This window comes from Camelus ferus, chromosome 10 (genome assembly GCF_009834535.1).
Source record: "Camelus ferus isolate YT-003-E chromosome 10, BCGSAC_Cfer_1.0, whole genome shotgun sequence".
In the NCBI taxonomy this organism is placed as follows: Eukaryota; Metazoa; Chordata; class Mammalia; order Artiodactyla; family Camelidae; genus Camelus; species Camelus ferus.
This window is the reverse complement of record NC_045705.1, coordinates 48,915,272-48,936,613: the sequence shown is the minus strand read 5'-3', so window position 1 is coordinate 48,936,613 and position 21,342 is coordinate 48,915,272. Positions and strand designations below refer to the sequence as shown.

The 21,342-nt window shown below is 43.1% G+C and overlaps 2 protein-coding genes across 3 annotated transcripts in view; one reads left to right on the top strand and one right to left on the bottom strand.

The window, feature by feature from the left end:
* The window catches only part of SPON1 (spondin 1), a 242,933-nt gene extending 231,695 nt beyond the window's left edge, over positions 1 to 11,238 (top strand). For both annotated transcript variants that reach the window (XM_032488972.1, XM_014565301.2), the window contains exons 10-16: positions 83 to 158; positions 1,182 to 1,364; positions 3,572 to 3,742; positions 3,820 to 3,987; positions 4,852 to 5,016; positions 7,006 to 7,269; positions 8,903 to 11,238. In XM_032488972.1, the coding sequence (XP_032344863.1) occupies positions 83 to 158; positions 1,182 to 1,364; positions 3,572 to 3,742; positions 3,820 to 3,987; positions 4,852 to 5,016; positions 7,006 to 7,269; positions 8,903 to 9,066 (1,191 nt within the window). In that variant the 3' untranslated portion in view covers positions 9,067 to 11,238. The remainder of the gene's footprint in view (positions 1 to 82; positions 159 to 1,181; positions 1,365 to 3,571; positions 3,743 to 3,819; positions 3,988 to 4,851; positions 5,017 to 7,005; positions 7,270 to 8,902) is intronic.
* RRAS2 (RAS related 2) overlaps positions 10,760 to 21,342 on the bottom strand; it is a 75,999-nt gene continuing 65,416 nt past the window's right edge. The window contains exon 6 of the mRNA XM_032488974.1: positions 10,760 to 19,598. Within this exon, the coding sequence (XP_032344865.1) occupies positions 19,511 to 19,598 (88 nt within the window). The 3' untranslated portion in view covers positions 10,760 to 19,510. The remainder of the gene's footprint in view (positions 19,599 to 21,342) is intronic.

The following is a 21,342-nucleotide window of genomic DNA, read 5'->3' as shown; positions in this document are numbered from 1 at the left end:
TTCTATTTTATATCCTCCCTCATCTTTCCCCTACACATTCCATTCTTTAATATGAGCCCTCCAAGTAAAATTCCTTTTGCAGGGGGAGCAGTGCAATATTGTCCCTGACAACGTTGATGATATTGTTGCAGACCTGGCTCCAGAAGAGAAAGATGAAGGTAAGTTGTTTCCCTGTGGGGCAGGTGGCAACATAAATTGGAAACTAAACTTAAACCATCTTCTGGGAAGGCAATTTGCTAACATGTTTTAAAAGCTACAAATATACTATGTCCTTAGACTTGGTAACCCCATCATTGTGGATTGCTGCTTGAGAAATAATCCAAAACAACGCCAAGGCTAAGCACAAAATGTAAGGGAACTGGTGAAGGCAGGACACCTCAGCAGTATCAGGCCTTTCACATACCATGTAAAAGGCACCTGCATGGGCTTCACAGCGCTCAGGTCCCTCTGTGTTGATCTCACGCTAGCCTGTGAGGCCAGCTGTGGGTCAGTCCACCTCCCTAGCAAAGAAAGTGAGCCCAGACCCTAGAGTCAGGGAAGCAATGGCAGAGCCTTGGCTTCAGCTCACATCTTCTCACAGACCCAGAGCTAGACAAGCTGGGCTCTCCTGCTATGGCCGTGGGCAGGAACCCCAGCTTTCTGCCACCACTTTGACTATAAAATGGGGATAAAAACAAGACCCTGCCTTGTAGAGAGTTGTCGGAGGATCAAATAGGATAAAACACATTAGGTTCTTAGGATGATGCTCACACCTAGTAAGTGCTCAGTGAACACTGGTCACCCTTATTCTTATCATGACCCTGTGGAGGGGCTCACTGGGAAGATAAGCAACAACACACCAAAAAAGCCTGTGCTTCCCCAGATTGCCTAGGATGGCCTGCACCTGTGTGCAAACAGTGTCTGCCAAGGTGAGGAGCTGGGAATGAAAAGATGTCCATGTGCTGAGGGGATGGGATCGTAAGAGAATTTTGCCTTATTATGTGATTGAGATTCGTATTAGTTGAATGCTAAAATAGAACTTTTAAAGGGCAGTGAATGGCTGCTTCCATCCCAGGAGGAGCCAGGCTCGCTGAGGCTGGTTGGACAGCAGGGATTTTCTTGTCCCCACATGAGCTTGTCTGGGGAGGCCAGTCACAGCTTCCACAGGCTCCCAGGGAAAACATGTCCCCTCCTCTCCCCAGATGACACCCCTGAAACCTGCATCTACTCCAACTGGTCCCCGTGGTCCGCCTGCAGCTCGTCCACCTGCGACAAAGGCAAGAGGATGCGGCAGCGCATGCTGAAAGCACAGCTGGACCTCAGCGTCCCCTGCCCCGACACCCAGGACTTCCAGCCCTGCATGGGCCCAGGCTGCAGTGACGAAGGTGAGGAGACACCCAGGCCTCCCTCAGGGAGGGAGGGTTCTGCCTGGCTCTGCAGGCAGTGTCCCTGGTAAGGCACTAGGACCCTGATGCGTTGTCAGGGTACCATCTTGGGCAGACCCCCATCTCCAAAGTGTCCTGAGGGCTGTGAACAGACGTGTCTCATGACATCAGAATTCTTGAGCTTGACCACCTCCCAACCCCCAGCCATGGAAGAAAATACACACAAGTTGTTGAAAAGCTAGCAAAAGTGACAAATTACAGATAAGCTGCCTGCTTCTGGGCCTTAACTTCAATCTCAAGAAGCAGGGAACAGGTTGGCCAAGATTGAATCTAGATCACTGCTCTAATTCTCTGTCATTCATGGGCCCCTGTGTATGTCCTGCCTCAGCCTGAGTCCGAGCCCTCACTTCCTAGCGTCAGCACCTTTGGACTGATTGCAGCAATTCTGCCTTTGTCTCTGTAACTGGTCAAAGGTCAGGCTTGAACTCGGAGCTTGTGCTGCCCATGGCATGAAGGCTCAAGCCACAGGATGGCGCTACACTGACTGCTAAGGCCAGCTGCCTACTTTCCAGGGTACAACTCCTCTCTCTGCCTGGTCAGATCCATACTCTGTGCTCTCATCTTAAGTGTCTCAGAGGTGCAACGAGGCAATAGGAAGGGATGTATAGGATGGGCTGGTTTATGGCATGAAGAAAAACCACTTCAAAGCTGAGGATAGCTTTAGAAAGCTTACCCCGCTGCAGGTCATTCACTCTCTGGCTCTCCCTCAGGACAGCCTTAAAATCCCTCTCCTGGCTGCACTGCATTGTGGGTGACGGGAGGAGTGAACCTTGCATGGATAGGCCATTCCTACAAACAGGCAGCAATGCTGGAGGCCTTCCTCTTTCTCAGGGATGAGGATGGGGAGGGGTGGGCTGTCTGACTGAGGCCTGCAGTGGATTTGAGGTCTTTAACCAGCCCCTCCACAAGGGCACTATAGTTCAGCTGGTTCCCAGGTGGTAAAGACAGTTCTGAAACATGTTGCACTATACCTGCTGTGTGTGTGTGTGGGGGGGGGGTATATAGTATTGAATTTACCATCTTAACTATTTAATTATACAGTTCAGTATTAAGAGTACCCCTACAGTGTTGTGTAACCATCACCACCATCCATCTCCAGAATTCTTTTCACCTCGCAAAACTGAAACCGTAGACCTATTAAGCACTAACTCTCCACTCCCTCGCACCCCCAGTCCCTGGCAACCAACATTCTACTTTGACTCTTCTAGGTATTGACTCTTCTAGGTGTCTTAGTAAGCAGGATCATATACAGTGTTTGTCTTTTTGTGAGTGGCTTATTTCACTCAGCATAATGTCCTCAAGGTTCATCCGTGTTGTTAAGGGGTCATAATTTCCCTGGGTCTAACATGTGGGTTCCCGCTGTCTTTCTTACTGTATCACCAGCTATTCTGTCTATAGGTTAAATAACCCTGTGTGGGCATCACACATGTGCACATGATAGCCTGTGGACGTGTGCATGCTGGTCTCAAGCTCTGACTTCAATCCTCCTTTCACATCATCTCCCAGAGCCACACACAGTACGCTCTGTACAGGTCGTCCGCGTGAGCTACTGTCCCTTCACCTTAAATGCAGCTATTCTCTACCCAACAGAAGTGCGCTCAGCTGTGCCCTCTTGTGGGCAATCTTCCCCAGAACTCCAAGGAACAAGTTTTCCCCCTTCAATTCCCTGGGCTTAACTTCTGTTGTATTTTCAATATCTAGAGATACTGCCAGTTTGTGTGCCCATCTTTCTGGAGTAAGAACAAAATCCGTATCTTTCTTGCCCTTTTTTTTTTAACCTCAGAACATACCACTAAGCAGTCAGTAAATCTTTATTGACATGAGTAAATGGATGGATGGATGACTTTTTTTTTAAAGGAACTAAACGGGTGTGTGCGCACGTATACACACACACACACAAAATCCATTCATGCACCTTTCAAATGTATCGTCACAAGATAGGGAGTAACCCCGAGTACTCTGTGCACGTGGAAAAAGGCATTTCCTTTAGAGAACAATTCCCAGTCTAAAGACGTATGCCTTTTCCATTGACTCCATCCTCAACTGCCTAACTCCCCCTGAATGCCAGCTGGCATTCCCGACTCCTGCCCTTGGGGAGTTGGGTCCATCGGATCCAACGGGCTGCAGCGTCTGCTGATGTGTTGCAGACGGCTCCACCTGCACCATGTCCGAATGGATCACCTGGTCACCCTGTAGCATCTCCTGCGGCACCGGCATGCGGTCCCGCGAGAGGTATGTGAAGCAGTTCCCGGAGGACGGCTCTGTGTGCACGCTGCCCACCGAGGAGACGGAGAAGTGCACGGTCAACGAAGAGTGCTGTGAGTGGGGCACGGGGCGGGTGGAGGCCGGGGTCTCGAGACTGCCAACGCGACACCAACGGCACAGGAATCCCCAGCTCCCAGCAGCTGCCTGATGACCGAGTGGGGCGAGTGGGACGAGTGCAGCGCCACCTGCGGGATGGGCATGAAGAAGCGGCACCGCATGGTGAAGATGAGCCCTGCGGATGGTTCCATGTGCAAAGCCGAGACGTCTCAGGCAGAGAAGTGCATGATGCCCGAGTGCCGTGAGTGGGCGTGAGGTGGGCGTGGGGGAGAGGACCGAGGACTACAGCAGCCCCTACTATTACCACCACCAAGGCTGGGCAGATGCAGGGGGAAAATATAGACCCTGTCCTTACAGGGTACTGCTAGGAGCAAGATGAGGGCTATAGGTATGCCGGCATCAACCAGATTGAGAGAGAGCAGCCGCCTTTAAGGGCCATTCTGAGTAATGCTAGGGTGGCAAACTGGTGGCCTTTGGACAGAATTCACTTGTGGCTGTTTTATACGACCCCAGAGTATCTTGGGGATGGGGGTGATACATGTAGACAAGATGTGCATTCTCCAGGTCATCACAGATCTCTCATTCTTACTCTCCTTGGAGTTGCCTGTGGTCCCATGTACTGCATTAGAATTCCTGCTCTATACACAAATGCATATAGGCCCATCCATACATCACTACACAGATGTACACATGCACCCAGGTACACACACATTCTAGAGACTTCAGCACCAAAGTGTCCGAAAACACATCCTTGAGCCTGTCTTTTAGTGCATGGTTCTTGGGGCATGGGGGATGTTTGTCTCTAGGAAGACCCCATTCAGACTCTCGGGTGTTTCAAGTGGGGACATGTGCATTCATATTACTGAGCCACATCTGCTGTCACATCATGACCACCAGCTGAGCCAGGGGAAAATGCAGGAGTGACAAGAGCAGTCAGTAGTCTGCTGAGCCACTCCTTGCTCCATGGGGGTCACTTGGATTATCTGAACCCATTGGTCAATTTCACATAAGGGGCCCTGCACGTGGGACAGTGGAGAGTTTGGAATCATCTACCTCTCTAGGGCAGGGGGCCTGATCTCAGTAGCAAACCTGGTTTTTGACCTAGACACCATTCCATGCTTGCTGTCCCCATGGTCTGAGTGGAGCGACTGCAGCGTGACCTGTGGGAAGGGCATGAGGACCCGCCAGCGGATGCTCAAGTCTCTGGCCGAACTCGGGGACTGTAACGAGGAGCTGGAGCAGGTGGAAAAGTGCATGCTGCCTGAATGCCGTAAGTCCTGGAGCTCCTGGGAGCCACCTCTCCTCTCCTCCTGTTAACCAGCCCTGTGCGAGATCGTTTGCTGGGGAGAAAGAGCACGGGCCTAGGATCTCTGTAGCAGTAAAGTAAGCTCTCCATCATCTCAGGAGTAAAAGGGGATCCCACTACTGTCTCCTTAATACCCAAACTGCATGATGCCGTGAAGTCTAAACAGGAGACTTGGATGAAAAACAGCACAGGATCAGTAAAACTTATTTCATAGTTTTCCACCCCTCCCCAGATTAGAGGCTTGTCTGACCCCTGGGTTTTCCAAGGTTTTTAATCCTTTCTCTTCCCTGTGACCATCTTACGTGACCATGACCAGAAGGTGGACATCAAACCAGTGACTCCTGTATCTTTGCAGCCTTGACAGTAGACAGGCCAGCAAACCAATAAGCTGAGCTTTCAGAAGTCCAAGGTCCCACTCCCATCTCCTCCGAGATCTTTGTGATCAGCTGTGTTTATTACCTGGGGACTGATTTGCAAGGAGAGCCCATCTTTCTGGCTAGTCTGTCGTGACAGCTTCCCTTTCAGGTGGTGGAAAGCCAGCCATGCTTGCTGAGATCTGTTTTCTGGCTTCCTCTGAAGTGCGCTTGCAGTCTTCTGTGGTTCCTCTCTCTTGTATTACTCAGGCTGCCTGCCCGAGTGCAGATCCCAGCTCTTACTGGCTGCATAAACTTCAGCAGATTACTTAGCACCCCTGTCACCCGTAAAATAGCAAGAAAGACATCTTAGCTTGCTCTGCGAATTAAACCACAGAACTGGTACGAAGTGCTGAGCACTGGACCTGGAGAGTGCAGCCTCCGTCAGTGTTATGTAGACCAGTTCCTGAGCTTTTTTAAACCAGACGCAGCCATATGTGGAGGTGACTCAGGCCATCAAATTAAATAAAGCCTGCGCTTTTTAATAATTAAGATTGACCCCGAGTTCAGCCCAGCTTACCAGCCCAGCTGGGGTTCCAGAACCTTCTGAGACACTGTAACCAACTTAAACAAAACTGTATAGCTACAAGGTCCACTGAATGAAGGGAGAAAAGAAAGAATATTTAAAGAATACTTACTGTGGGCCAAGAATTGGGCTGGGAGCATTATTTCCCTCAATCCTCACAACCTGATGAGAAAATTACCATCATACCCATGATGCATACAGGAAAGCTGCCGGAGCTCCCACAGGGAGAAAAGGCCTGAGACTGTGAACAAAATGAGTTCTTGCTACGTCTCTCCAGTCTGGTCCTCACTTTGCAAAGGCAGTGGAGAGTTTGGAATCATCTACCTCTCTAGGAGACATCCTGAGAGTCACTCTGTTAAGTTGTTCTCCCTCCACATTTGTGAGATGCTGGCTTAATGAGAACTTGCTGGATCTCTTACTGTGATAAGCCAGGACACCACTTGCTCCTGTCCCTCTTCTCTACTGTATTTCCCACTTCCGACTCCTGTGTTTTTTGCAGACTGCCACACAGAAGACCCAGGATGATGTCGAGAACAAGAGACACTGCCTGGGTCTTACTGCAAGTCAGTGTCATCAGTACTGTCCACAGGGTTCAGCTCTGAAAAATGGCACCAGTGAGCTGACTTCCCTGAGAAAATCAGGGTCCTCTGCTGTGGGAAGCTGGTCTGTGCCACTTGAGGCTAACCTGATACTCTTCTAGAAGCTTGCAGGGCAAGAGGCTTTGAACTGATCTTCAAAGTCCCCCCAAAGCCATCTCAAATCATAAAGAGGGCAAAGAAGGTTGGCTATGATTTGGGCACTAATCTTGCATATACCGCTTACCAACCATATGGGCTAGATAATCTGTCTCTTGGAGCCTCAGTTTCTACTTTCATAAAAACAGTTTCTACTTCCATAAAAACACTACCTGTTTGGCATTTCTCATAGGCTTGTGTTAAAATGTTCAAAAGAGTATAAGTGACAGTATCTTGTTACAGACATGAGATGCACTCATGCCCATCTCTCTCTTGCCAGCCATTGACTGTGAGCTCACCGAGTGGTCCCAGTGGTCAGAATGTAACAAGTCATGTGGGAAAGGCCACATGATCCGAACCCGCATGATCCAAATGGAGCCTCAGTTTGGAGGTGCACCCTGCCCGGAGACTGTGCAGCGGAAAAGGTGCCGTGTCCGGAAATGCCTCCGCAATCCATCCATTCAGAAGCTGCGCTGGAGGGAGGCCCGAGAGAGCCGGAGGAGTGAGCAGCTGAGGGAAGAGTCCGATGGGGAGCAGTTTCCAGGTACTGTCTCAAGTGCAAGGCTGGCCTTCCAGATGTCAAAGCAGGGAAAACCAGAGCAGATTTTAAAGAACTTGGAGGAGTTTGCCAGTTAAAGAAGGGCATCCCAGGCGGCAGGAGTAGTAACTGCAAAGACAGGGAGACACTAAAGAGCAAGAGATGTTGAAGTAGAAAGTGGGATGCAGGAGGAACACACTACAGGGGGAGGCAGGAAACCCAGCTGGGGAGGTAGGGACTTCACTCTGCAGGTGAAGGTTTTAAGAACAGTGACTTTAACTGACCTGTGTTGAGTGGTTTGGAGGTGGCAAAAACAGGCAGAGAGGCCAGTTAAATTTTCTGTATAGCCCAGAAGAGAGATTATGTGTCCCCCTTCCTCCAGCATAACTTGAGGGAATTCCAGGACTTAAACAATCCTGCATAGAGCCTCACTGCTGAATAAGCTGGTCCAAGCCAAGAGTGCAATATCGTCAGCAAAACGATGAAACAATAGTTGGGAAGATCCACGGTCAGTCTCGGGTCCAGGCCAATTGATGGTCTTTGGATTCCCTGGAGTGGGTGACGAAGGTGCTGTGTGTAAGTGAAGGTTAATGGGTTTCTACTTTTAAAAGTACAGCTCAAATTACCCCTTTTTCTTTTCTCTTCCTTAAAACATTACACCTCCACCTAGGACAATGAGAGAAGTGCAGTTACAAGGAGCTACCTGAAGCTCACAATCTTTCCACTAGGGAGACACTCCCATACCAAAATGCTGTCTGTTGCACATGGTGGTCAGAGGCCAGTCAACATTCATTATGCCCAACTATGTGCCAGGCAAGCACTATGCTGTGAAACTTAGCTTAGTATTGACTGGATAATCATAACTGTGATTGGTTTTACAAAGGAGTAGCATACAAAGCACTACAGAAGCTTTTTTGTTTTTACCCAAAGATGTAACCTAATCTAGGGGTCAGCAAAGTCTTAAGAAAGGCAAACCTATCTATAGAGGAAAAACAAATTATATTTGAGTTTACTTAGCACAGGGGGGAAGCTAAGTCCTTGGGGGAGCAATGCATAAGAGAAAGTGATTAACTGCTCGTTGAGTGGTTGCTGCATTAAGAAGCCACCCCAAAACAAATGAAATTAACACAATTCTATAGGGCAGGGACTTTGGCTGAGTCAGCTGGATGATTCTTCTGGGGTCTAGCTTAGGCTCATCCAAGTGGGTGCTGTCAGCTGATGGCTCACCTGGGGCTGAAGGTCTCGACTGGCCTCACCTGTGCTCCTGGGGCCTCTCTCCATGTGTTCTCTCCAGCAGATAGCCAGGCTTGCTTACACAGTGGTGGAAAAGTTCCTGACAGCTGTTTCCAAGCCATGTTTGCTCAGGTCCCACTGACCAAAAGCAAGTCATATAGCCAAGCCCAGATTCAAGAGGTGCAGAAGCAGACTCCACCCCTTGATGGGAAAAAACTGCAAAGTATTTATGGCTTTTTTTTTTTAGGGAGCTCACAGTCCCTAATAAGGACTCAAGCCATTATTTAAATAAACAAGAGCAGACAAGAAGCCCAGACAACTAAGTTGACAGTTGTTTACAGAAGTTCAGCATCCTTGTTCTTCCCGCAATGTCTGCTGGCCTAACCAGGTCTTCTCATGCTTTCAGGCTGCAGGATGCGCCCCTGGACGGCCTGGTCAGAATGCACCAAACTATGTGGAGGCGGAATTCAGGAACGCTACATGACTGTAAAGAAGAGGTTCAAAAGCTCCCAGTTTACCAGCTGTAAAGACAAGAAGGAGATCAGAGCATGCAATGTCCACCCATGTTAGCAAGGGTACACGTTTCCCAGGGCTGCACTCTAGATCCCACAGTCACCAATGGCTGGATTGTTTGCTTGTTTGTTTAAGGCAATTTAAATCGTGTATACTAGTTTTCTTTTCTGCAGTGTGGTCTGCCCAGTAGTCTTGTGGATGCCAGGGACATCCTTCTGTACACTTCTTGGTGGGCAAAATCTGAGAGGGGCTCCGTCAGCCTCAGCTGGCCCTCCTGCAGCACAAGTTAGTTAGTGTCCGCTACCCGGTACTGAACAGAACTGTGTCCCTCTGCAGCATCCACTTGGGCAGCAGGACAGAGACCCCGGCCTCCTTCACAGGGAGAGGCCACTGTGTCTGCAAATGACTGTGCTTCGGTTCTAGGGTGTGGCAGGGAGGAAACATTCCTGATCAGGTGGAGAGCAGATTCCCCTCGTTCTCGTCTGTGGCCTTCTTGCTCTTGCAGGAAACTATTGTTTGCCCATCTCTTCTTGTTTAGTGGAACTTAGGGTCCCTTGTTGAGTCTCCTCAGTCATCAGTAGCTCTTGGGGAAAACAGCTGGCAGACGTGATGCTGGGTGGCTTTTCTTCTTTCATTGAGAAGTTGTGAATACATGTATCTCAGCCCCTAATATTGGTCCTGATACCACAAAGGAAAAAAGTGATGGCTGCTTCATTTGAATGTAAGGCAACCAGTTCTTACACCCGAAGGAAAAGGTACCAAGTCTAGAAATTGTTTTTCCCTTGTTTTGCAGGGTTTGGGGGACACAATTCTCTTAGGAAGCCAGCTTTACAAAACTTCTGATACTAGATCCTTACTAGAACCAAGGCCAAGGCAGCAAAACTGGCCTCTGTAGAAGTCCCAAACCTGAGTTTTTAAAATCTTCTGACACGCAGCGAGGTTTTTAAGTTTTCAAACCAGTTTCTAACAAGAAAATATTGTTTTCTTTATGTAAACATTTTGCTAAGTTGGTCCACAGCCTAGCATGCCATTCCTTCAACAAAAATACTCTCTCTCTCTGTACTTGAAAAGTTTTGGGATTTTTTTTTTTTTTAAAGACAAATCTAGGGGAAAAGGAATGGTACAGAATCAAGCTTGGCAGAGAAGTCTGGTGGGAAGTCAAACCTGTGTCAGCTCTCCACACCAGGGGTCTGGTCCTCCAACACAACCACAGGGAAGGTCATGGTTTCCCATCCCCTCCTGAGCACTCATAAGCACACCAAATTCAGGGATACCGACTGCCAAGGATTAGTGTAAAAGGACATTTTACTGAGAAGAGTCTATCAGCAGGTTTTACTCATTCATTTGTTGTTGAAATTATTGTTTCGTTTGTTTCAGGCCTTCGTTATCATGCTTAATCCAAATACGTACCATGGATGAGATGCATACAATGCTTTGAATACACTAAAGATAGTTCCAGACACTATATATATATATATATATATATATATATATATATATATATATGCTATAGCCTTGATCTGTACTATTTTCTTTATAACACAAGAGAGACTGTTCAATAAACTCATTGGGTCTATCTTTTGTGTTTTAGTTTTAAACGAATTCAGTGTTCAGAAAGTTGGGCCTTTTTTACAACTGTTATCCATTTCAATCACATTTAGCAAAAGATATGCCTTTTGCTCCCTCATTCTTACCATTATTACCACATCCCTGAGCTTTCTGGAGGTTTGAGTTGTTTCCAAAATTATTATTTTTTTCATCCTTAAATGAACTGCTTTCTCCCTGAACAAAGCAGCATAATATAAAGAAATAAGAGGTTTAATTTTCTACTTGGAAAAAAATAAGTCCTGATACAGAATCTGCCCGCTTTTGCAACATTTACTGTTAGCTGTCTGGAGGCACCTTTCCTCTCACCTATGAAAATCAAAGTTCCATATAACAGCAATTCCTAAGCAACTAAGGACAAGCCACCCTAGTTTCTCAAGTTTTTATCTGGTGTCTACTGGGTACATTTTAATCCTCATTTTGGAGACTTAAAACCAGGCAACTGGTTAATGGCTGAGAATGGGTAACATGTTTCTTGTTACATAAGTTGTTATTCTTTTGTTTGTTTCCAAGGGGGAATTTATAAGCGTCAGATCTCTTTCTTACCAAAGTCTTGTGTTAGGTGGTTTATAGTTTTTCTGGCTAACTAATCATTTTGGAAATAAAGACTTTTTAATACAAAAATGAAATCTGCTTGGACTTCCACTTGAGAAAGTAAACAGATTATCAGACACCCAGTAAAAATTGCCATATAAAGAACAACTATACTTGTGAATATTTTTATCAATGCCAAACCACTTGGACTTCAGTTTACATTCACACTATAAGATGACAATAAGTTCAGAGATATATTCCCCAGCCAGACATGGGGTCACTCACCTGTCAACTTGCCAGTGCATTATTTGAAGGAACTCTGTTGTAGCAAATGAAAATAAAAGTCTGGGCTTCTTCAGACCCAGAATTGAAAAAATTTTAAGATTTTGTGCTGTTTTTAATTTGACCTCTGTGTATTAAACATGTTTTAGGCACAGTCATGGTCTGTATACTTCTTCCAGGAACTTAGGGATACATTATACATTCTCACATGACTACAATTCTCCAGAAATTTAATCCAGGTTAAGTCTGCCGCTAAAATGTCAAGACATAAAAATTCTCATGTCAAATTATTTCTGTGACCTAAAAACAGTCCACATGTTTCAGACAATAGTTTAAAGGAGTTAAATATCAAATTGTATCAGGACTGTACGGTCTGTTCCTTTCCCCCAAGAGTTAAATATTCATATCCTAAGAAATAGACAGCACTGTCCAAATAAGACTAAACAAAAATGTATAACCTCTAATTATAACACAGAATCAAGGAAGACCTAGAGATTCCACTGTTTGGTACTATTAATTTTCATAATAGAATGAATTCATTTTGTTTTTCATATTGCCGCAAGTAGGGAGAATGAATGAAAATAAAATAGTCCCTTTTGAAAATGAGATGCTGTAACCAACTATAAATAGCAGCTGAATGCTAATGAGCACAAAGATAATTTTTCAATTTAAATCCTTTGAAATCTGTGAGCAAAAGATCTATACTAAAATGTCGAATTTAAATAACAGCATACCTGCTTCAGAAACACTGTCGGTTTTGAAGGTCTTACACGCTCTGTCGGGCAGAGGCAGAAGCTGTAATGGTTAAGCACGGGGAACCTGAGTTCAAACCACTGCTGTGCCCATAAATAGCTGTGAGAGTGGGCCAGTCTTTTCACGCTTTCTGGCCTCAGGCTTTGTCACAAGCGTTCTTACACTAGAGGATTTCCCTACCCCAAAGTTCTCACCTTGAGAGTGGATCCTGACGATACCCTGGCAATGGGGGTCACTGAATGCCAGTTTTACCCTACCAGTCCCTCGCTTCCTCATCAACCAGTAAGTGCCCAGTTAAAGCTGGCTTGAGTTGCATTTCTGTCACTTATGACTCAAAATGCCCTGACAAATAAAATAAACATGCAGTACTTTTACCCAGGTATCATCAGAGCAAAATGCAATTACAGACTTTTCACTCAACATTCATGTTGTAACATGAGACAGCATTCCTCATCTATCAGTATCATTTTCTCATACTATAAATTCTCCAGAAAACTCAGAATACATTCTTAATTATTCTTAAATATTCTCATATTTTAATAGTACTAACATTTAAGGTAATAATTCTCATGTTTTAACTGTTATATACTTAAAGTCTTCCTTTACTTCAAATAATTTTTAGTATTAGCAGAAGGGAAAGGGGCCAACATCTTATTCAACATTATCGAGTTCTTTACAACACTTGGAGTTCATAAAAGTAGAGTATTTTTTTCTCGTGTTAGCATGTGACTTCTACTGGGTGATCTTCACCTGGAAGTTACTAGACTCTTTAGAAGTCAAAGGGCCACTTACGGAAAGTTCCTGGATCTCCTGCTCCCTCACCCACTATGTTAGGGCTACTCAGAAAGAGATCTGCAGACAGAGAACTTCTACAAACTTATTTCATTACCATCCTACAATGAGACGGAAATCAAAAGCATTTAGAAACTTTTACAGTAATTTGACATTGTCACAATATCCAAGAGTATGATTACTTTTCTAACAGTTTGTCTTTACTATTACATTTAACAAAATGTATCATTCCGTAACAGTGAAAGTTAAACAAAAAATTCTTAAACTGGCCCTTCACCTCTGTCTGAGAAGCACTGCACTAAGCCACTGTCACTCACTAGTCAGAAAGGGATGTTACCTACGAACCACAGGCTTTTGAATCTCAAATGCTTCAGTACCTACACAATAATATCTACTTCCAGACTTCTATACCTACATATCTATGACTGAGTGCCCTGCACTGTCTTCTTCTTATTCCTCTAACATCCTACCCTACACTAAGCAAGATAACTGCATCACCCTCTGATTTTGCCAGAGAATTTCTCCATATAGCAGCCCATACGTAATTCCTCCACTCCCTTGCTCTCCAATCATACCACAACCCGCTATAATCTGGTTCCCACAACCACACGACTGAAACAAATCTCTCAAAGTCCTCAGCAATCTCTACACAGGCACTGCTGCCCGTCTCCCCAGTCCTCCTTGCACAGCACTCAAGGCTCTCTACCACCCTTCGGCTTCCTTGAAAATACTCTCCTGCGTCTTTCCAATTAAGGGCTGCTTCTCTTGGCTTTTTCCTGCCATTTAATCTTTTAATTTGGGCCTTTCGATACCCTAAATGTTCATCTTCCACAAAAGTTTTACCTTCTCTCAAACACACACTTTCTACTTCAATCCACTGCCTCCGCTTCAATCATTAGCTCAAAACAGACCAATTCCAAATCTGCACTTAAAATTCAGTCTTACCCTCTTCTTTCAAGCTCCAGTCCCCATTCCCCAACACCTCCTGGACTAACCCTGTATGTAACTGCCATACTCACCATTATTTCTATCACTGGAAGGTTGGTGTGCTCCTTATTCATTTATCAAATGGTGGTTTTCTGCACATGCCAGGCAATATGGGTAAAGCAAAAACCCAAGAGACATGGTTCTGCCCTCACAGAGCTTATGATGTTAAGGTACAGGTTAGACAAGACAGACAAAATAAACGCAGATGGGTAAGTGTCATGAAGTAAATACAGGGCAGTGTGGTATTAGAATGGGTAGTAAAAGAAGGCTGAGGAGGTGGTATCTAATCCCAGAGTAAAAGGATAATTGGAACAGTTGAATGAAGCAAGTCATTTGGAACATATTCAGCATGTTCTAGGGTGTGAGAAGGCAAATCAGCCTGTATGTGAGAAAGCAAGAAGATGACAGATCCTGCAAAAAGTTTCCTTGTACACTTATGGTAAGGGATTCAGATGTTAGTCCAAGTGCATTGAGATGATGACAGATTTTAAGCAGCAGTGTAACATTTAATTTATGGTCTAAAAAAGATCCTTTTGGCTGCACTGGAAGAACAGCTTTTGGGGGGCAAAATGGAAATAAAGACTACTTCAGAGGCCACTGCAATAATATGGGTGTGACATCAGAGGGGCTTAGACAAAAGTGGCAGAACGAATGGAAAGAGAACAGACTCCATGATTCTAATAACCTCTTATCTGACCACCCTTCCTTAAATCTACATTTCTCCATCATTCATACTACGTTAGACTGGGTTCAGGCACTCCTTGTTCAGAATCCCCAGCAGTTTCCCAGTACATACAGAAGGGCCATCATTTTTAAGCCCTCCACAACCCAAGCCCAGTCAATTTTATCATTTTTTTCTTCTCCAATGAATTTAAAAACCTTTTAGATTAAGGTTCCAATCCCAGCAAACACCCTGCATGCTGCCAACTCTGCTTCTGCCCGAGCTTCTTCCCAGCCTTTCCACCACCTCACCCTTCCCCTTCCCTCTCTTCCCCACCTCAAAGCCTAACACAGTCCATCAAGCTCCAGTGAAAACATCACTAATTAAGCTCAGCTCCCTCAAATTCTCCAGGAGGAATATACACCATCACCTGCTGAGCCTGACAACTTTCTGCACGCTTCTTTCCCTCTGCCTTCACTCTACGGTCTCAGCATTTGTTTTTTGTCACTCTTTGTGTTCCTCCACTAGATACTGAATAATCCGTAGGAAGGGAAAGCTCCGTATCTACCCATTTCCCCGGAATAGCTAATAAAGTCTTGCACAAAGAAATCTGTTCAAATTAAAATACCTTCTTTCTAAAAATTACTTTGAAACTTTATAAGCAGTCACTGGTTAAATACCCTTAAGTGACTGAATGATACTGAAAGTAGTCACTTTACCATCATCTCCTTCTACTTACCTGCCAGGTATCTGTTCAAAGGGATCACTATACATAGGAATGCGAAAAGAAATAAGTTAAAACAAGGAATAGGCTAGACCTTAAGTATATACAACGTTGTTACACTGAATTTCAAAAATCAAAATATAAAGGGACCAATTTATGTTACAAATCACTGAAGCTTCAAACTTAGAGAATCATCAATGCACAAGGAATACCAATAGGGCATAATGTCCAACTCGGAAATATTGTAAATCCATCAACAAACAAGATAGGGAGAAAATTCCTAGAGCAAATTCATGACTATTAATTCAGGAAATCCTGTCTGAAACAACTTCCACAAACATAAGAGATTCTAAAGTTGGGAACGTAACCTCACATGCTAAAAGTGCTACAGAGCAGGACTGGCAAACCATGGCCCACAGATCATACCCAGTCTGCCATCTGTTTTTGTACAGAATGATTTTTACAATTTTAAATGAACTTCTGAAAAATTCAAAAGATAAATATTTCATGACATATGAAAATGATGTGAAATACAAATTTCAGAGTCCACAAATACGGTTTTATTGGAACATGGCCATATTCCTTCATACACAGATTGCTTATGTCTGCTTCAGTGCTACAGTGGCAGTGATGAGTGGCTGAGACAGAGACCACATGACCCACAAAGCCCAAGATGGTATTTACTAACTGGTCCTTTACAGAAAAGGTTTGTCATCTCCAGAGAAAAAAACTGGCCACACAGACAAGGGAGACAAGGACTATTCATGCCATGAGACTGGCCATTCTTTGTAAGAAAAGATTTCAAGTCACAGACTGAGGGCTACAAGATGATAGAAATCAAACGGAAGCGACTTTGGCTTCTAGTCACGGAGTAGCATGAACTGGATTTACCCTCCTACCTTAAACAGAAAACTGGAGTAAATAGGTGAAACAACTGTTTTTAAACATTATACACCAGGCAGCACAGGACTACAATCCCTGATGGAAGAGAAATAAATAAACTAAGCCTTAGGACTGCCCTGGCTTTCTGCCTAGAAGCTTATTCCAGATTGCAGAGGGGATAGTGGATTCCAAGCAGGGCACAAATGTTTCCCTGAGCAGAAAAGACCGACAATGGAGATCAGGCAGACTGAAGCAGCTGAAAGTTGCAGGACAGAGTTTTGGAAGGAAGAGAGCTACACAGAAAAAGAGCTCCAAAAATATGCAGAGGGTCAACAAGTCTTTGTTGAATATTAAGATACACATGTTAACAGGGTGAAACTCCAGGAGGCTAGGGAAAGAATGACCCAGGAGCTGTGAATAGAATGGTTCCCCAGAGCTCACATGGAACTGGGAACTGCCTGAGTTCCTACAAGCCAAACTGGAGGAGAGTCCTCACTGATTATACAGGTCATTCAGTAGAGACCCCAGAAGGGCCACACCTTAGCAGTGGAGCTAAACTATCCTGGGAGAAAGCTACTTGAGACTGCATGAAGCTTAAAAATAAGTCTTGAGAGGATCAAACTGAACTACAAGTAAATTAAACGGATACCAGAACAAAGCCCAACAATCTTTACTTACATGAAAGCAACAAAATCTAGGCACCCAATGACCTAAAATACACAATGTCCAGTACCCAATAAAAACTTGGTAGACATGCAAAAAAGCAGGAGAATGAGACTCATAACTAGAGAAAAATCTGTCAAAAGAAATAGATCCAAAAATTATACAAATGAAGGAATCAAAAGACAAGGATGTAAAAACAGCTATTATAACCATGTTCAAATATTCAACAGAGCCTTTCTCAACCAGGAATTAAGCCCCACAGAAGTTATTTGAGGGATTATCTCCTCTATTCTCCCAAAGATGGTACACAGCTAGAGTCATTCTACATGCACAGAAGAGAAGTTAATCCATTATATACAACAGATAAGGCATTAGACTTACTTCTCTGGGAACTTAGTTGAGAGGTGCTGGAGAAGAGAAATACATGAATATAATGAAGAAAGAAACAGAAGATAAAAAAAAAAGAACTTCGACCGAAGAAGAAAAAAATAAATAAAAACACTCAAGGTCCAAAATGAAAAACTCATTGGCTGGAATTAACAGCAAATTAAACAACTGCAGAAGAAAAGGCTGGGCAACTTGAAGATGTAGCAATAAAAATTATTCAAAGTGAAGCACAGAGAGAAAAAAAAAAGATAGATTTAGATAACAAAATTTAACTTTTAGGCTGCTTTACTACAAATCACCTATTTAGAATAAAATTAAAGATTTCCCACTAAATATGAATGTTATATAAACAGTTTCTTGTTATCTGAAGTTAACCAATGATAAATAAAAAATCTTCCCCAAATGAAAGTACTAACATGATAGTGCAAAGCATCAAAAGCCACAGGATAAATGTGGTGTCTTCCTGGGCAGTAGTTTCAATTATCACTCAAATAAATCTGTGTGCTCTGCTTCAGTTGTTTTAGGCTTCATCCTAAGAAAGAGTGTATATTTATGTGCATGTGTATGTATTCACCTCCTCTCTCCTCTACAGTTGGGGTTCTTTGTCAGGAGCACTTCATAGAAAAAGTTGAAGAAACACAGACTCAAGAAAATATTCAGGAAATCACTAAAAACACCAAGCCATTTCACTACAAGTTCACCTGCTACATAACCAATATTGATCTTTAGATTTATATCCTAAGGAAAAGGCATAGAGCTACCAAAATAAGTTTCCTCCAACAGTCCTTCCTTCAAAAAACCACCAAAATAACAAGTCATCAAGCATCATCTTGTGATAACAGATCAATTTTAATTCTAGCACCGGAAGCTATACAAGGGTAAGCCTTATAGACTTCATAGGACTGTTGTACACGTTCAGTAAAGTGACAACTGTGCAATACCACTCAGTATCTCAAAATTAGGAACATATTTTTGAATTGTTTAAACACAATCCACAGAATTAAAAACAGAAGCCATCCACAGTTATACTAATTGTCAATTAAAAGTTTTACCACTGACTACTTGATAGAACAGCCAAAATCCAGTAGGGAACATCAGAAGTGAGTTCAGTGTCATCCTGTTGTACTCTTTTGGGAAGGTTTCTTGTGTAGTTATGTGACTGGCCAAAGATGGGTACAACCAGGACCAGGACAGCAAGTAAGGTTCTACCACAGTTTCTGTAGTTTTTCACTTTGTTTTCTTTGTCAGTTAAAAGTGAACAGTGAGAATTAAATACTTATCTTTACATATACACAAGTTATGCTGTGAAAGCATATTTGCTTACAAACATATAAAAATACTTGTTAACTAGTTTGATAAGAAAATAATGTATAAAAGTATATAGCAAAAACATTAATCATCTCTGACCCTGGAAAGATCAATTCCCTATTTTATATTACAAACAAAAACAGTTTTAGTTTTTTGAATCCCTTATCCAGAAATACTTGAAAAGGAAGACAGACAGAAATTATTTATTTTCACTCTCAACATGGCTGTGAAAAGAGTTAAATTAAAAAACCAAGAACACTGAAATGCTTAAGTCCAGAATGAGTCCAAATATTTGGCCACACAGAATATTATCTTTAAGAATAGGAGTAATAGTGAAGGATTTACACACAGTTTTTAACCTATAAATACAATAGGCATTTTCTTATTTTGGCCACTGGAAAACAAAGGCTGTAGCATCAGTAAAGATCTGAGATGTCTCACTTTTATGGATTCAATTCAGTGTACTTAAGGTTAACTGAAGTTGACATCAAAATTTTTAGAGACAGGCAAAAATTCACATTTAAAAAAAACTCCCTATGTTTCTATATAGAGTAACAGTAGGCAATATGATTCCAGAAGTTAAAAGTAATTTTACAACCTCTGACTCCAACTTGGCAAACAGCTTAGGTTCCAAAACTGATTCATCCCTAATAAAAGCCCTTAAAAAGAATGTGTCTGTGTATATAGATATATTTTTTAAAGGAATCAGGTATCTTTGAAGCAGCCTTAGTGTTTCCTTTAAATCTGTCTTGAAATGACCATAGGATGAGCTTCACGGAAAGGATTAGCCAGCTTCTTGGTCTAAGGCTACCATGGTGATCATTTGTCTAAGGCTAGAAAGGTACCAACGTGACATAAACTGTTAAGAAGAGGAGAAGACGAGGGCTTTTCCTGGCAGTTGGTAGCTAAAATTCAAGGGATTCTTAGAAAATGACACAATGGCAGCCTTTCTTGTCTTTTTCTTTCCGTGTTGGTTCTGGTGAAGGAGGACATTCCTGCTCTTGAAATTTCCTGTAAGATAGAAAAATCTACAGATAATTGCCTTTTTGATAATATATCACTGAAAATGTAGATTATTGTTGGCCAAGTCTAGTTTACATGCATATGCTTTCAATGAATCCAAGCAAATCTTCGGGATAGGGGTGGGAGGAAATAAATGCTTCAACACCAGCATAAGCAAAGCCGCCTGAGTTTCACTGATGGACAAGTCTTCAATTAGATGAGATGCCGAACTCAATAAAGTCTAGGTTCTATTCCCAGTTTGAAATTTCATGACTCTAAGGTATCCTTAAGAATGAACATCTATCACCAGAGTATGACACAGAGTACCTACCCTTATGAGGTATGCTGTTTTGCCACTTCTGAGCTGCAAGTCAGTGTTCGACAAGTTAGTTGACCTCTCTGAGCCTCAGTTTTTTAGAAGGGACAATAAAACCCTACCTTTCACAGTTGCTATGAGGATTAAGGAAGATCTCGTTATGTTCAAATGCCTAACAGTGTCAGGCATAAAAAAGTCTCCTTTACCCCCTCCTCACTCCTGACTGATCAATGGATATGAATAGATTCTGAGGATCAAAACCAAGGAGGAAATATCTCAAAAAAGCAATAAAAATTATTTTAAGACTGCACTGGTTCATGGGGAGGAGGGGTAAAATACACATAACAAAATTTACCATCTTAATCATTTTTAAATGTATAGTTCAGTGGCTTAAGTATATTCACAGTGTTGTGTACCACCAATCACATCCCAAATCTTTTTATCTTGCAAAACTGAAACTCTGTTTTCATGTAAAAAAATAACAGAACTTAGACTTTTAACAAACTACTAAAAAACGAAAATGTAATCTTCACTCCCCACGCCCCTACAGGAGAATGCCCTGGCAAGGGGCAAAAAAAGTAGAAGAATCTCAGATGTCAGTTCACCTTAGATATACAACTAACAAGAACTCCATATATCCTGTCAAACTATCCAACAAGTGGAGAAACCAGCAGATCTAGAGAACAAAGAGTGATGTAGCGGCCAAGCCACCAAGATCCAAAATAATCTAACCAAACCCCATCCACTAAAGCAACTCACTCTTTCTCACATACACTCTCCAGCCAACCTCATTTATCACCTCCAGCTTCCTAGAATCCATGAACACTTTCCAAACCACGGGGGCCTCCTAGGCTGGCTAACAGAAAACCTCTATGTGGTCTGGATATCACGCTAAATTCATGCCCTGGGGGACTGCTGAACCTCTACTGCCTGGCCTCCTCACAGCCGAGGAGGAGTTGGGTAAGAAGCAAAGTGAAGAGCACAGGTTCTGGAGTCAGAGACGAGGACTGAAGTCCTAGCTCTGCCATTTAATGTGTTCAAATTATTTAACCTCTCTGTACCTGTTTTCTCATCTGAAAGGGGGGACATTATTGGGTTGTGATGAGGATCAAATGTAGTAATACAGTGAAGCACTCAGCCCAGCATCTGGCAGAGATTTCCACTCCAAGGTTAGCTGCTGTCATCAGTACCCTCATACCATCGTCACCTTTGGAAGCTGCAGATTCTTTTCAAAAATCCCTATGTATACTCTATTTCCATATAATAAAATTAGGCTTTTAATGTAGGAAGTAACTAGAAAAATCATTAAAAATTTTAACATACCTGTTAAAATGCATTAATTTCCAGACAAGAATCACTCCTGCATACAATTTTCTTTCTTACTTAAAACATTTAATTGTAATTTTCTTCCCAGTTGTTTTAAAAAGCATAGTGTGA